Raw genomic sequence first — 16,509 nt, forward strand, 5'->3', positions numbered from 1 at the left:
ACGAGACAGAGTTGTTGTAGAGGTAAATGCAGAGACTGCTGCCCAAAAAACTGCCCCCAACAGCTTGCACCGACAATTAAAGGTAACGAACCTACGGTACTGCTAAGACTATAGGGATTATAGCAATGGGCCAATTTGCCAAAATGTTGAACTATCCCTTTAACTCGACTTGAATTACTTTTTGCATTTCACGACCATCAATGTTTCACGGTGTCTTTATCAAGGTTCAAGGTGTATGGGGCAATTTGTTGTGCAACCAGCACAGTCACACATACTGTACATACATAGGATCAACATGAAAACTCACCAAACATAATAAATACAGCATGAGAACATGATACAAAGAATAAAATACAGCATAAAAAAAAACATGATACACATCAATGTTTGATATTTCCACAGGAACCACCAAGGCGGAGGACCGAGCGATGCTGCTGAAGAAGTTCAACGAGGAGGGGTCTCAGTACTTCATCTTCCTGCTCAGCACCAGAGCCGGAGGCCTCGGCCTCAACCTGCAGGCCGCCGACACCGTCGTCATCTTCGACAGCGACTGGAACCCCCACCAGGTCCGTGTCACAGATACAAATACAGATTCTCCTAGATAGAGAGATGCACCGATCCAGTTTTTTCTCATCCGATACCGATACCTTGGCTGAGCATATCGGCCGATACCCGATACCGAGCCGATACTATAGTGTTTAATGAATGAACCGTATACCTCGCCATGGGAGTGAAGGCATCAGGCTTGACATAAACATTTAGCCTTGTTAAAAAAAGGTAACAAATTAACACAGATATAAATGTACCTAATATTATTCATTAACAAATAACAAAGTGTACATTAGCAGCAAAAAGAAATGAATAAAACTAGATATGATATTAATAAAAAAGAAATGACTGGATCAGAAAGCTGGATCGGCCTCATTCATCCGATATCTACTACTACTACTATATCCGATCCAGCTAATTAGTCAATATCGGAGCCGATATCTGATCCGGGTATTGGATCGGTGCATCTTTACTCCTAAATAGTGATAATAGAGAGTGAGAGATTCATTATAAAGTTACTTCACTGCATCACAACACAAGTCTTTTATTTTCCCCTTCGTCCTGCATTTCTGTTTCCCACAGCGTCCTCCTGTCTGATGTGATTGAAACTGCCACTGATGCTGATTAAACATTATATAATTTTCTTTTTTTACTGTGGAGCCGACAGCATCAAACCCGTCAACAAAAATATCCTCTGCTCAGCTGTTTGCTTTTCCTTTAACTAATTTGTGTCATGTAAATCAGATGAAAATGATGTCACGTCTCTGCAACGAGTCCTTCGGTGCAAACATTTTGGGTTCTTGACAAGACGACAAAAAAGAAAATCACTGCCTCAATTTTACAGTCGGTGCAGTTTGCAATAAAGTTATGAACTCACTATAATCCAGAATCCACCACAGCTGAGTCGTACTCCAGCTTTATATGAACAGCTGTGGAGCAGCATCCCCGTCTGCTCAGTGACTCATTCAGAGTGGCTTTCTCTTTAGTCTTGTTTTTGTTTGAGATTTTATTTCTTTCGCAAACAAAAGACAAGAGTGTAATCACACCTGGGTGAGGAGATGCGAAGCTTTAAAGAGCCCTTGTCAGCTCTTTGTTTTTGTCTTCCTGTGTTGTTATTTTCGGTTTAGTTTAGTTCACACAGGCTCTTGGCTGAAGTGCAGAACGACACATACACATTCGCTCAGGTGCAAATTAAAGCTGAAATTTGATGAGACGTTCTTTGATTCTGGTTTCTGGGTGAAGGAGTGAATCTGTTGTTTTGATTTTTTGTAATTACCTCTTTTGTTGATTCCATACATATTTTCTCATCAACACTTTACATCATGTATACAATTTTTTACAAATATATAGAACATACCCGACAGAAATAGACATGAACGCACAATAAACACAAAGAAGAGTAGATGAGAAGTAATATCAAGTACCGTTTTTCTACTCCTATCCTTATTTTCACTCTTTTCCTACAGAGTCCCTTTTATATAATACAGAAAATAAACATATGAACAATTAAAGTTTGTAGCATGAACCAAAGGCCTCTATAATACACAGTGTCATTATTGCACAAAATCTGCTCGCAATGGTGACACAAAATCAACCCAGTTTTCCCAGTAATTCTTAAATTTAAAGGGATACTTCACCCAAAATCGATAATTCACCAATTGTCTACTCACCGTCATGCCAAGGAAGGGTTCGGAGAACTTTCATAGTCATCAAAACGCTTTTGGAGTTCCAGGGGGGGTCCGGTTGGAAATGGATTTTCATATAATGGCGGCAGATAGAGTTCACTTTTGAATCGTCCAAAACACACACTATGAAACATCCAGATACCTCCATACTGCTCGTCTGTACTGACCCAAGTGTCCTGAAGCCACCACATGAAAAAGTTGTTAGGAAAACATTAATTTGATCTCTGTTTTTAGCCTTGTTGTAGTAGTAGTAGTAGTAGTAGTAGTAGTAGTTGTAGTTATACTAGATTTTGGGTGAAGTATCCCTTTAACTGATTCCAGTCTGGCTGAGAAAGTCAGCTTGCTTCTCCATCCTATAAGTTGTTTTTATTTTAATCATCCACAGAGAAGCAAAGAAGCAACTGGCCACGCATTTATCAATCAGCAGGTGTTAACTTAAAAAAAAAAACATGTCTGTTTTATTTTGAAAAGGTCTCACATTTCCTCTTTTCTTCTTCTTCTTCTGCGGACTCCAGGACCTCCAGGCTCAGGACCGCGCTCACCGCATCGGCCAGCAGAACGAAGTGCGCGTCCTCCGCCTCTGCACCGTCAACAGCGTGGAGGAGAAGATCCTGGCGGCGGCCAAGTACAAGCTGAACGTGGACCAGAAGGTGATCCAGGCCGGCATGTTCGACCAGAAGTCCTCCAGCCACGAGCGCCGCGCCTTCCTGCAGGCCATCCTAGAGCACGAGGAGCAGAACGAGGTAAGAGCTCAGCTTGTATGTTTGTCATTTTGGACTTATATAAAAACATATTGTTTCTGCCAGGTTATAGATGCCACAATTAAACTTCTACAAATTTGGTGCAAATATTAACTTGGACAGTGCTGGAGCTGCTTCTTCAGCTGGGGACACACTACATGATTTTTTTTGCCCAATTTTACCCACGATTTACAGTTTGTGCAGAAATCTGTTGTGTGAGGCTGTGAGGTGTGTCTGAACCTGAACGCAGTCTCAAATAAACACATTGGTAACATTGTATATGATATTTAACGTTATGTACCGCTCTTTTGATTGATTTCTCGCCGGCATCGTTGAAAACAAATGCACATGGCCAGGAAGAGGGTTAGCAACACAGAGGGAAAGAGACTGGATTTACATGCTAGTCACATAGTATGCAAGTCCGGTCTCTTTTCCTCTAATGTTATTTATCATAGTTACATTTAATAATAATAATAAACTTTCTTTCTTTCTTTTTTTAAATATTTTTTGGGGCTTTTTCGCCTTTAATGGACAGGATAGTTGAGAGAGAGACAGGAAATGGGAGGCAGAGGGTGCTCTAACAACTGAGCTAAACACCGCCCCGATAAACTTTATTTCTATAGCACCTTTCAAAATCAGGGTTACAAGGTGCTTCACAAAATACAAAATACAATATCATTGAGATAATAAAGCAATTAAGACAAAAATGAAGAAAACGTCATACAGAAAACAGTGAACATGCATAAGATAAAAATAATAGAAATAGATAAATCATTGTACATTGTGTATATTTGTGTAGTCTTATCTGCCATAAACAAGAGATTAAGGGTTACGGTCTTCTGAACCCGGTTGGTCAGTGTGTAGCTATTCTAGATCTTTTCTAAAAATGGTAACAACTGAGAAAACGTGTAGTGTGTGTCCCCAGCTTTGGTTTTATTAGAAGATAATGTTTCTCATGATTAAGTCTTTTCCTTTACATAACAAAATGCAGGAGGCCTTAAATCCCCCCTCCATCTCAATACAGTTAAATTATGCATGCTGGTTTTGATTGAATGACCTCGGGCTCTGTAGATCTGATCAGCATGTTAACCATCCTTCACTCAACATAACGCGCGATTTCAGCTCTTTGATTGGTGCTTGATCAGATCTGTACGTGCTGCTCGACTGATCTGTTTTTGATCTGACGATGAAAAGCTTCTGTTTTTCCTGCAACAGTTGAAAAAAAAATTACGTGGAGAGAGAGAGAGAGTGTGATATATGTCAAGTTTCATGTCTTTTCATGTTTGTTTTTTTTCTTTCTTCCTCCTGACGTAACCTCCTCAGGAAGAAGACGAGGTGCCGGATGATGAAACCCTGAACCAGATGATCGCCCGCAACGAGGACGAGTTCGAGCTCTTCATGGTGAGGGAAAAAAAAAAAAAAAATCCAGATTTGTGTGAGATGGAGCAGTATTTGTGTGGTGGAAACAGGCAGGCAATTAAAAATGAATTATTGAATAATGGCGTATATAAGAGGGTCGAGGAAAAAGAGTAATGAAAACATCATCACCTCCAACAACTAGGAGATCAAGCTCCCCCATTTATCTTTATTTATTTCATTGTCCCTGATAAATAAATGAATAAAACTATTGTGGAGTTGTTTGGCCTTGGTGGAAGTAGGAGTCTTTCTAGTCAATGATCATTTATTGATGGTAAATGTGTAAATTATGCAGCTGTTAAATTCACCATGATGTGAACATGTTTAGGTTTAGTTTGGTTTGGTTTATTCATTTCATTTATCGACAAAAAAGGGAAAAATAAAAACAGTTCAATAAAAAAAACAAAATAGTACAAGTCCTGAATGGAGACCAAGACCAGAGCAGACCAAGAGCGAGACCATTTCCAAGACCATCACTGTATTCAGTACCAGTCCTGATAATAATCACGTCTCTTGATATTTACATTATTCCTCCTCAGCTAAAAAGAAAAGATCATTTTAAATAAAATCTAAAACATATTTAGTTTGGATTGAACAGAAGCTGCTGAAGTTTCCTCCCACTGTTCACACTGGTGACACCAAGTTCTTCAGATGGTTTAACACAAGCAGATACTTACTAGCAGATACTACAATTTTAATTATCTTAAAGTTATTGAATTACATTACATAAAGCAAAGTGAGCAGGTGACATTTGTGAGACTGAGACAAGACCAAGACCTTGAAAATGTCCTACGACACTAGAATGAATGAGTCACATATACATCCACTTTTACAGCTAGATGCATACATACCCACATAGATCCATACTGTATACGTGCGCACACACACATGCATGTGCTACATACATATGTCATTAAAACCTGCTTAACACAGGTCAAGTCTTAAATAGAGGATTATTCAGCCACTGTGGATCAAATCCTGCTGATGTCCTGACACAGCAGCACAGAGGGAGAGAGAGAGCAGGATGAGGACGAGCAGAGCGAATCAATGCGCCGCAGAGGAATAAGATTTGATTCTATGAAAATAGAAAAATAAATATGCTGCGCTCTGCTGAGTCGGACGAATCGATGGACGGGAAACACCAGAGAGCAAAAGCACAAAATGATGATCGTAAAAAAAAAAGAAAAAGATATAAATGTGCGAGGCGAGGAGAGGAGTCGCTGCCAGCTGCTGCTCTGCTCCGTCCAAACCAGGATAATTGCAGGTTGTCCATCGTGTCAGGATTATAATTCTAGTTCACATTCAACATTTGTCCAGGCTGAGCTTCCTGCATACAGACGGACTGAATCACCATTGATACGGGACTCACAGTCTCCTTGTCAATCACAGTGTTTCCAAGATAACATCTGGGTTTGACGTGTTTCATACGGTTGTTTTGTCTCATGGCTCAAACACTAGTTCACTAACAACATCCAACAGGAGCTCAACGTCAGATGTGTTCATGTATTTATTTTTTTATTCTCCATCCTGACATACATCACCTGTATCAGCTGGGTTTCCATCAGCCTATTTCTATGTGTATTATTAACGATTATAAAGCGCATAGGAATACCTGAATGGAAAAAAACAGAAAGTATTGCAAAAAAAAAAAAAAAAAAAGTTTATCGTATCGACAAAGGATCAAAGCAAAAATAAAAGGAACGGAAACTGGTTTAGCGAATAAATGAGATTTAGAAAGTGGCCTTTATGTCACTCGTAACTCGTCCAAATGCCCACAGATAGTAGTGGATTTTTTTGTTGTATTTTCCACGTCTCGTCTCTCTCTCTCATTTTCGTTAACCTTTGTTTAGTCGTGCCTTTTAATGACGTCATCACGCTGCTCTGTCTTCTTCTGCTATGGTAAAATGATTCCTAGAAAATTTGCACCTCCTACTGCTTATTTCAGCAAACTTTACTTCTATATTTATCTTGTCTTATATGATACGTTGTATGGTACCACAGCAATGACAATTAAGGCAATCTATCAAACTTATATTTGCATAGGCTACCAGTAGTGGATGAAAACACACATGAATAAACTCACATTTTCTCTCTCCGAATTTCAAAAAATTTGGTAAAATCTTGTGCTACATTTTGATATAAAACTCAGCTATTGGTGGTTTCTCTTGGTGTGTATCTAGAGGGAAAGGCCAAAACGATGTAGATGACACCAAGAGCTTTAACATCAGTCTGGTGTTGAGTTTATATTCGTGTGTTATGAGGCTGTCAACTGATTTTTCATTGGGAGTAAAATGCTTCTTATAACTGAGATCACCGGTTCAGGTTCAAGTCACTTCATTGTACCTGTAGGTAAAAAGTGTAAAGCGTTCAAGACAACAAAAGCCAGCAAAAATAAAACATTTAAAACAATTATTTAGACAATTAAAATTAGAAATTAAAAATCCCCCCGTGCTAATCAAGATGCTAAAATACCCAATAAATATTCATTAAAAAACACTTCAAATAACAATAACAGCTGAGAGGAGCTGTGTTTGCTGTGCAGTGTAATCCAGCCTCACACTTCACTGCACCTTCAGGTGACAGGATATTGATTAAGATAACGGCACAATGTCCTGATAATGTTCAATCAGAAGCTGATGTGTAAATCAGAAGCTGCACCTCAGGTATCTAAACTGTCTGCTTCCCGTGTGCAGCGCATGGACATGGACCGACGGCGGGAGGACGCCAGGAACCCGAAGCGGAAGCCGCGTCTCATGGAGGAGGACGAGCTGCCGTCCTGGATCATCAAGGACGACGCCGAGGTGGAGCGGCTCACGTACCAGGAGGAGGAGGAGAAGCTGTTCGGCCGAGGATCGCGCTGCCGTCGCGACGTGGACTACAGCGACACGCTGACCGAGAAGCAGTGGCTGCGGGTAAAAGTCTGAACGTTACTGTCCCAGAAATGAAAAATAATGAATGTTTAGTTTAGTTTAGTTTAGTTTAGCGAGTTTATTTCGCTCTTGTAGAATCAAGTACACACATCAATAAACAACATTATATAGACATATGCTTTAAACATAGATAAACAACAAACATAAATTAATTAATTTTTTTCCCTTCAAGTATAAATACAAAACAAAACAAATGTACTCACCTTAAAGGTATAATGTGTAGGAATTCCCTCCATCTAGCCGTGCGGTTGCATATCTGAACGTTTTCTTGATGTTGCATTCACGTGAAATCGGGCAGACGTCAGACAGACAACAGACGCTGCATGTAACAGGATAAACAAGCGTCTATGTAAACAAGTGGTCCGCCAGCACGAGGCAAAACAATACAGGCGTGACAATATGTTGTCATGGTGATGTCGTATTGTTTCCCTGACCCACGTTTTACCGTCTTTCTCTTGTGGAGTAAAATGACATCCGGTTGGTTTGCCGACGGCCGTCTGCCTGACTGCACCTGAATGCAACACCAGTGCCTCCGTCCTTCCTCATACTACACAGTGGTGACAGTTTTAACAGGCGCTACCTGGAAAACTTTCTCCCCAAGCCGACAGCTCTGCTGAGTTTCTGTGGTCTGACGTCTGCCCAATTTCACGTGAATGCAACATCAAGAATACGTTCCGATATGCAACCGCACCGCTAGATGGGGGGGAATTCCTACATATTTTTATGTTAACATTAAATAACTTCTGTTATCTAAAATGGGCTCTACTGCAGCTCTGCAGTAAACTCCTGGAAAATTAGAATGAATTAAATAAAAAACATGAAAGCATGAAACTTACATAGGAGACAGAGGAGTCATTATATATAAAGTAGATGTTTTCCTCACACAATTTCAGGTTTTGTCAAAGGACAATTCATCGACTGTAAACATCTTGATAATGTTCTTGTGCTTCTTTGTACTAAAACAAAGGGAGAAAGTTTGCAGTTCTCGTTATTTATAGATGCTGGTTATGTTATTATTTTACCAGTCCGACCCACTCGAGATCAACCATTGTGGCCTCTGATCTAAAATGAGTTTGACACCTCTGCTCTAATGAATAACGACACAGTGTTTCCAGTCGTACGTACAGTGTTTGTGTGGAGCAAACCTGTAGAAATGAGATAAAACCACAAACTGAATAAATGTAATTTTCTTCTTCTTATCAGCCGACGCAGACGATGATGAGACTGAGCTCCGACGGTCGGGGTCTAATTATAACGATGCTGCTGAAGAAGAATATTATCACGTCTTAGGAGTTCAATAATTTGACAACCTCTTAAGATCAGTGTAAACAATTGGACTATTTATGGTGTCATCATTTTTATGCACTCCAGAAACAACAAGAGTCTGAACTATTATTGGAGGCCATCTGTTATTTCTGTGTTTCGTGTGTGTGTGTGGATGCTGATGGCCCCTAGTCGCCCTCACCAAACACCCAGTGACACATTTCCCCGGAGAGACGACTCACATCCATTTTATCGACCGAGTCTCAGGTGTTTCAGGAGGAAAAACAAGAATAGAACAAAGAAAGTTTGAGGCGGAGGAAACGGAGGAGCTGCTGCAGTTCAGACCGACTCTGATTGGAAAAACAAAACAAAAAGAAAGCAACTTTATGACAGTGTTTGTACAGTCAGTGCACAGGCCTGAGCGATGGTTTTATAAATGAAATGTCAACAGGCAGAGAAGAGATAACCTCCAACATGTCTTCTTCTTGCAAAAAAACACAGCTCCAACACACAGAGCAGGAAACTGATGAGCTGTACAGTTAATTGTTTTCTCTTTGGGCTTTTACATGTACAGTCTAATTAAAAAAAAGGCAGTTTTCATTATTGAAAAACCAACACAACACTGTGCAGATATGAAAGGAGAGTAAAATATTACATGTACAACAACAGCCAGAGGGAAACAAAGACACAGAACAACAGATAACATCATGCAATTACATAGAAATTAAAATAAGTAGTTGGTTTGGTTTTAGCCGCAAAGTTTAATGTGAATTTTATATGAAAAAAAAAAAACGCCTTATTGAGAAAAACCCAAATCAGCAGCTTTAATGTTCACATATAATTTTTTAGAGGTTTTTATTTTAATGAATGCAAATGAACTTACAGTAAATGGTTCTTATTCATGATCCCCATGTTTAAACAACTTTTAACGTCTTGCTTATGGTCTTTTGTGAGGATTTGCACACATGCAGAATAAAAACATAAAAACAAACATAATCAATCAATCAATTTGTTTATTTTGGGCATGTCAAGTTAAATCATCATCATCACACTTCATCTTAGTTCAAATAATACAATACACATGGCCGAAAGGGAAAGCGGGAGAAGCAAAAGCTTATCTAGTCCCGCCCCCATTACCCACAGAATAAAAATCTTTATCATAATCTTTTCTTAAAGTCCACATTATTACACATTACACTTTAGTCCACATTATTACACTGTATTACACATTATTACCAATTGTTACAGTGTAATAATGTGGACTAAATAAAAAACAATAAAGACCTAGAGATGTAAGAGCAAATCCAAACTCTACAGTCAGTGATACTTTCTGGTGTCGTTTCTCTGCAAACATGACGACACTTGTGAAAACTGTCGTGTAATTATTGACACTGATTCTACAATTGTGAAGTAGTGGGATTGACCGTCTTCTGCTGCTGTGGCTGCTTTTCCCCCACCGCCCTGCAGGCCATCGAGGACGGGAACCTGGAGGAGATGGAGGAGGAGATCCGGCTGAAGAAGCGCAAACGCAAGAGGCGTCAGGACAAGGACTCGTCGAGCCGGGACGACTGCGGCGGCGGCGGCAGCAGCAGCAGCAGCAGCAAGGCCAAGAAGCGGCGTGGACGTCCGCCGGCGGAGAAACTGTCCCCCAACCCGCCCAAACTCACCAAGCAGATGAACACCATCATCGACACGGTGATCAACTACAGAGACGGGTAAGAACGAAGGAGAGTTGAGATGCTGCTGCTGCTCAGTTTCAGCACAAGGAAGTCGAGATCTTCAGTTTTAGTCCATATTACAGAGCCTGGTTGTTTTTATACCTGGGTGAAACCGGACGGTGAGGCAGAACTCCTGCTATAATATACAATATTATCATTTTAATGACCTGCCAAGGCCCAATGTGGAGCAAACAGCAGCGAAATGAGGTCGGACTGGGAATCATCAGGATAGTGTATGAAAAAGAGCACAGTGTTCATAATGATAGAAATTAGAGAATAGCATGTTTAGCAGGAAAGATTATTATTATTATTGATAATAATAACAACAACATTTTATTTTCTTAATTACTTTGAATATATATACATTATATATGCAATATTCATAAGGGTTATCTCATTCCCAAGTTGACGGAAACCACACCAAAGCAACTGAAACTGATTAAAAAAATATCTTTTCTGAAATTATACAATATTTTATATCATGTATCATAATGTTATAATAATATACAATAAAATATCATATCAGGAATTCAATATCATAAAATATCCCACCAAGGCAACTGAAATTTCTAATGATAATAATGAAAATACTGATGATGTTGATATTGTTCAAAAAAGAACTACAGTATAACAAATACATATATTTATTTTTTATTTTATTAGGAATTTTATTTATTTATTTATCAGGGACGATACATACAACATTGCCACAGAAAATGGGAAAATGTGATGCATATAAGACGTCTAGCCTCAGCTAATTTGCAATATTTTTCAACTATTACACTTAAACATGCAGAATTTCAATGTTTTCTTCTCCCTTTAACATTTCTACTGCTTTTTACCTTTAAAAGGCATTCATCTCATACTACAAGTTTTATGTTTCAGCTTTAGCATTAGCCTTTTTCAACATTGCTTTAGCAGTTTCTTCAGCTAATTTAGCATTGATTCAACAATTTCTTCAGCTCATTCAGCATTGCTTCCGCAATAGCGTTCAGCTGCTTTCAGCATTCACTTTTTCTAGTTTTATTTATTTTCCATTTTAGTAGGAATTTTATTTATTTATCAGGGACTATACATACAACATTGCCACAGAAAATGTGATGCATATAAGATTAGACGTCTAGCTTCAGCTAATTTGCAGTCTTTGCGGTGATGCAGACGTCGATGAGAGAAGAGTAAATATTAAAAATACCTCTAATGATTAATAGGTCAGTGGAGTTCAGCTGCAGGACATTGTGACATTAATAACAGTGGGATTTTACAGGTACCTGTTGCATCAGACGGAATTAGATTTCATCATGTTTACCTACTAAAACCAAGTTTATCCCATCAGACACCATCTGGTGTGAGAGAGAGAACAGCTCTGTGATTGTGCTCAGCTCTTCACACGTCGCCTCAGTATTTGACACCGACGACACCTCCACCAAAAAATACTTCTGTTTTTCTTTTTTAAAATGTTTCTGCCGGATGCTTCTTGCTCTCTGTGCCCACACAAGCTGCTCGTCACGTCAGCCGAGTCTGATTCATTTCAATAATATGAAGACGTTCAGCTGCACAGTGTTACGTTACTGTTCTGCTTTGTTTTTAAAGAGTAGGATCTCCCACCTGAGGAAGTTGTGAACCTGCATTTAACCCTGATCTGTTATCAACATCAAATGTCTTCAAAATAAATCTTACTGTTTAAAAAAAAAACAAGATTCGGTTTTAACAGGGAGCCGCTCCTCCGAACTCCAACTGAGAAGAAAAACTGAAATCCATTAAATCAATTTTCCTTTCACAAAGCTCATGTTTTCATCCTGATAACGTGATAATAGACCATCGACTTTGATCATTTAAGTTGTTTAGCTCAGTGGTTCTGAAACTTTTTTTTACATCAAGACCCACAAACAAACACCAGAAATACACATATATTTGTTCTGTGACTGAAAAACATTACTTTCTTAGTCACTGTACATTTAAATTAGGGTCAATCATGTGAATTTTTGGAGAAAATGTTGAGAAATTTCTGGGAAAAAATGTAATTTCTGAAAAAAAAGTGGCAAAATTTCTAAAAAAAAAAAAAAAAAAAAGTTGCTGACCCCCTCGAACCCTGTCAAGGATCCCTGAGGGTTTCCCGTTACGTTTTTAATTCAATTATTACATTCTTTGTTACAACCCACCATAATATAATAATAATTATATATCTAATCAGTCATCTGGGGGTGATGGTCCACTCCACTCTGTCATCTTGTTTTGCTGCTGTCGCTGCAGAAATCTCCGCTTCACAAACATATGTTTGTAATGGAGGCATGTTTTTTAGTGCTTTTGTGGCGATCTCAGGATAAGTAAAAAAATAAGTTTTCTGCAAAAAAAATGAAATGATGGAGAGACAGTGAGCTTGGAGCATGTGAAGGACCTGTTGCCAAAAACCCATAATTTCAACGGGACTCTTGGTTTTTCTTTTAGAAAAGCTTTCTTTTTGTTGGCAGTCGTCTGGTCTTTTGTCGCCTCTTTATTGAGTCTTTCCCAGCAACATGTGTTGGGAAAATTTGTGGCAAAAGTGGCAAAATGTGGCAAAATTTGGCAAAAGTGGCAACATTTCTAAAATAAATTTTTCATTCTCTCCCCACGGCCCAGTACCAGTCACCAGCCCGTTCGTTAGGAACCCCTGCTCTATAAAATATGAATGAATACAGTTGTCAAAAAGGAGGAAATCAGCCCTAGAGACCAGATGTGTTTTTGTACCAGGGCGTAAACATGTTGGTTTCTGGCATTTTAACATGGGAGTCTATGGGGACTGACTCAGTGTCGGAGCAGCAGCTCTAGTGGTCGTCAGAGGAACTGCAGGTTTTTCTGGTTCTTCATTTTTCCAGTCTTGATGCTCAGTCTCAGCTCTGAGGTTGAAGGTGTTTTGTGAGTGTGCGTTTCTCTCTCTCTCTCTCTCTCTGTGTTTGCTTCTCTGTCGATGTGCTGCTCAGAAGAGGTCCGATAAATCTCTTCCTGGTCTTTAATGGCTCGTTTTATTCAAGGAAAATCGATTTCATGCAGCAGATACCAGCACGGCCGCTGCTGCCAGAGAGGACATGAAGCTGTCTGTTAACTGTCAGCTCATGGAGACGGTGAATTTAACTTGAATAGTTTCTTTAATGCAGAGGTGGCTGAAGAGTAAAATCATTTATGTACAGGTTTACTACTGAGATACTCCCACCGTAAGAGAGGAGTATCTATATCTAAGTTCTAACTTTATCTGTTTTGGCTCATATATAAAACTGTCTGTCTGACAATATAATACAATACAATACAGTATATGGTGGAATATTGTGTAGAAAATATTAATTTCATCAGGCATAAAAACACAATTGAAAACACAAATAACCAAATAATATAAAATAAATAAAAAGTAAATAACACAGCAGTTCATTGTAAGCACTTGACTTAGTTGAGTTGAGGAGGCAGTTGGCATTAATTAATACATTTCCACACGTTTAAAAATAAATTCGACCTCATATTGTGTTGATCATGTTTATACACTGACTCCCAAACTTTTGTCTGTCATTAAAGTTTTCGGAACAGGTTTGATTTTCTGCGTTTTTCGCTTCGCTTCTGCCTCGAAAACAACTCTGTCTCTGTCTGCGTTATTATCTCATAGCGTGGTGAATGTGCAGGTCACAACTTGTCCACCAGAGCGTTTTGGAGTTGTTGGATTGTGTATTTGATGAGTTTGATGAGGGACAAGGGGACCTGCTGCACCGTTCACCTCCATTGTGTTCACTGAGCAGCTCACGTCTCTGCCCCGCTGATCTCAAAACAACATGCACCGATGATTAAAGGTGATGAACCTACTGCTATGACTACAGGGATTATGGTGAGAGGAGGCTTTGCCAAAATGTTGAACTATCCCTTTAAGGCTGAACTATGTGCATAAAATATTATATTGTGATATTATTCACCATTTCAGTGGAAATTCAAATTTTTGAATTTAATTTTCACTGGAAAAAAAACAAAACCACCCAAAAAACCCAGTGATGATGTGGTTTTGTGCCGGGATCTGAACCAGAGCAGCGGATTATCCAACGTCTGGAGCGAGTGATTAATCGGCCGGGGGAGTCTCTGCTGCACGCACCACAATGCTTCATTTATAATACTCTGTTGTGACACATATTTCCCTTTATCAAAACCTTTGCAGCTCCTGTGATTTGGATATTACGCTTGGCCGCGCTGCGATTCCGATAATATTTTGATTAATTGTTTGAGCCCTGCAGAACGGAGAGAGAAAGAGAGAGAGGGAGAGAGGCCACGTCTGGATCATCCAGTGGAAATTCCTGCAGCAGGAATAAAACACACACACACACTGTATTCTTTCAGTCCAACGGTCCAGTCCAGTGTGTGTGTGTGGTCTGTTGCGTTGTGTTGTGTTGTGTTGTGTCTGCCCTCGCCTGTGTTGTCTGTTACTGAGGAACATGTTGCATTCGTGTTCCCTTTTTCTACTCAGATATTCTGCTTCTGCTGGCGGAGAGCGGAGCCAGGAAACTGAGATTCTTTCCTCCTCCGCTCGATGCTCCGTCTTCCCGGAGCGTCTCAGTCATTCACTCGGCTCTGGAGCTGCTGCTCTCGCTCAACCGGAGTACGAGACTTCAGAGGTTTTTCCGCTTCAGATGTTTACGGAGGTTGCGCCACATAAAACACATAAACTTTCAAACCGTTTCAACTGCACCGAGCAAATAAAAAAACGAGTCCAAGTAAAAAATTTGATCCAGAGCTTCCTGGAATTTAATAAAGTCTTATCTCTTCAGTGGAGGCTGAGGCCACACACACACACACACCTTGGTTTCGCAGTTGTTTTATTGTGTTGCTATCACTGATATCACAAACTCTTAGTTCAAAACCTTCGTCATCACATTTCCACACAAGTCTACGCCTGACCTCACGCTGGACCAGGCATCGGCCGGTTTGAGATTCTGACCGTATGACAACCTCGAGCGAAAATCCCCTTCTGTCTACATTTCCTGTCTACTGTCCTGTCAATTAAAGGCAAAAAGGCCAAAAAATACTTAAAAAAAAGAAGAAAAAAAAGGCATCGATTGGCATATTTGGACTGGCATGACTCACATCTGACATCTCGTCGATAATGTTTGGAGTTTGACACATCGGGGAAACTTTCCGTGTCTTCTTCTCTGTTGTTGGTGTGTTTCAGTTGCAGCGTTACAGCGCCACACACGTGATAGTCTACGATGCAGTTGCACACGACCTGGACTTGCTCTCTTTGACTTAAAGCAGAAGTAAGCGATCCGGTCGTTTTGGCTAATGCTGCGTTCCAGGCAGGCTTTTGAAACCGTAAATTACAGCTTCAAGTCACAACTTACGACTTTGTAACGTTTCAGGCAACCCACTCGTGTTTTTCCGACCTGTTTTACCTGTGAAAGTCACTATAACGGCCACTCGTAACTTCCGACCCGTGAACTCGTACCAGATCAAACTGATACAACTTCACAGGACGGAAAAACACGAGTTACGAGTTTCCTCGAACGCACCATAACAGTCCTCGTCCCTACGTCGCCACATTCACGGCGTCCCTTGGCTGCACACACAGCCCTGCATGCCGTTCTCTCTCCTCATTGGATAAAAACTGTAGGATACGATAAATGTTTTCTCCTCGGCTCAGAGCAGAGCAGAGGGACTGACAGACCCGTGTTTCAGACCAAACACTCTATGTAAGTGATTGCTGTCGGAAGATATAACTACTCCTGGGTTAAGGAAGGAAGGACGAAGGGAAGGAAGGATAAGGATAGAAGGAAGGAAGGGAAAAAAGGGAACAATTGTGGAAAAGAAGGGAAGGGAAGATAGATGGAGGAGGGAAAGAAGGTCAAAATAGGAAGGGAGGAAGTGAACAACCGGCCGATGCCTATTGCCTACGCTGGACTGAAAGGCATCACACACACTGGACACATCACACACGCGACAACTGGGTTTGAACAAACCGTCCTCCTTTTTGTGGTTTGAGCAGAGTTTCCACAGTGGATCATGAAGTCGCAGCAACTGTGGTGATGGAGCGATAACAGCATCTGGAAATAATGCTCAGATTTTATTTTTCCTGATGATAAATCCATCAGTCCTTTCATCATTATGAAACAGGTTTAATCTGCCAATTAAAAAAAAATCTGATAAAAATCCATTTGCAGTTCAAACCCTGCAGCTAAACTGTTGTTTCTATTGATTATAACAGATCATT

The 16,509-nt window shown here is 40.0% G+C and overlaps 1 protein-coding gene across 1 annotated transcript in view; it reads left to right on the forward strand.

Annotated features, from left to right (window-relative positions):
* Nucleotides 1-16,509, forward strand: part of smarca2 (SWI/SNF related BAF chromatin remodeling complex subunit ATPase 2) — a 74,763-nt gene that overhangs the window by 43,019 nt on the left and 15,235 nt on the right. The window contains exons 25-29 of the mRNA XM_085785907.1: nucleotides 403-566; nucleotides 2,750-2,977; nucleotides 4,298-4,375; nucleotides 7,084-7,302; nucleotides 10,051-10,298. Coding sequence (XP_085642033.1) covers nucleotides 403-566; nucleotides 2,750-2,977; nucleotides 4,298-4,375; nucleotides 7,084-7,302; nucleotides 10,051-10,298 — 937 coding nt within the window. The remainder of the gene's footprint in view (nucleotides 1-402; nucleotides 567-2,749; nucleotides 2,978-4,297; nucleotides 4,376-7,083; nucleotides 7,303-10,050; nucleotides 10,299-16,509) is intronic.

The sequence above is a fragment of the Trachurus japonicus genome, chromosome 9 (genome assembly GCF_045865225.1).
Source record: "Trachurus japonicus isolate A0001 chromosome 9, Traja_1.0".
NCBI lineage: Eukaryota > Metazoa > Chordata > Actinopteri > Carangiformes > Carangidae > Trachurus > Trachurus japonicus.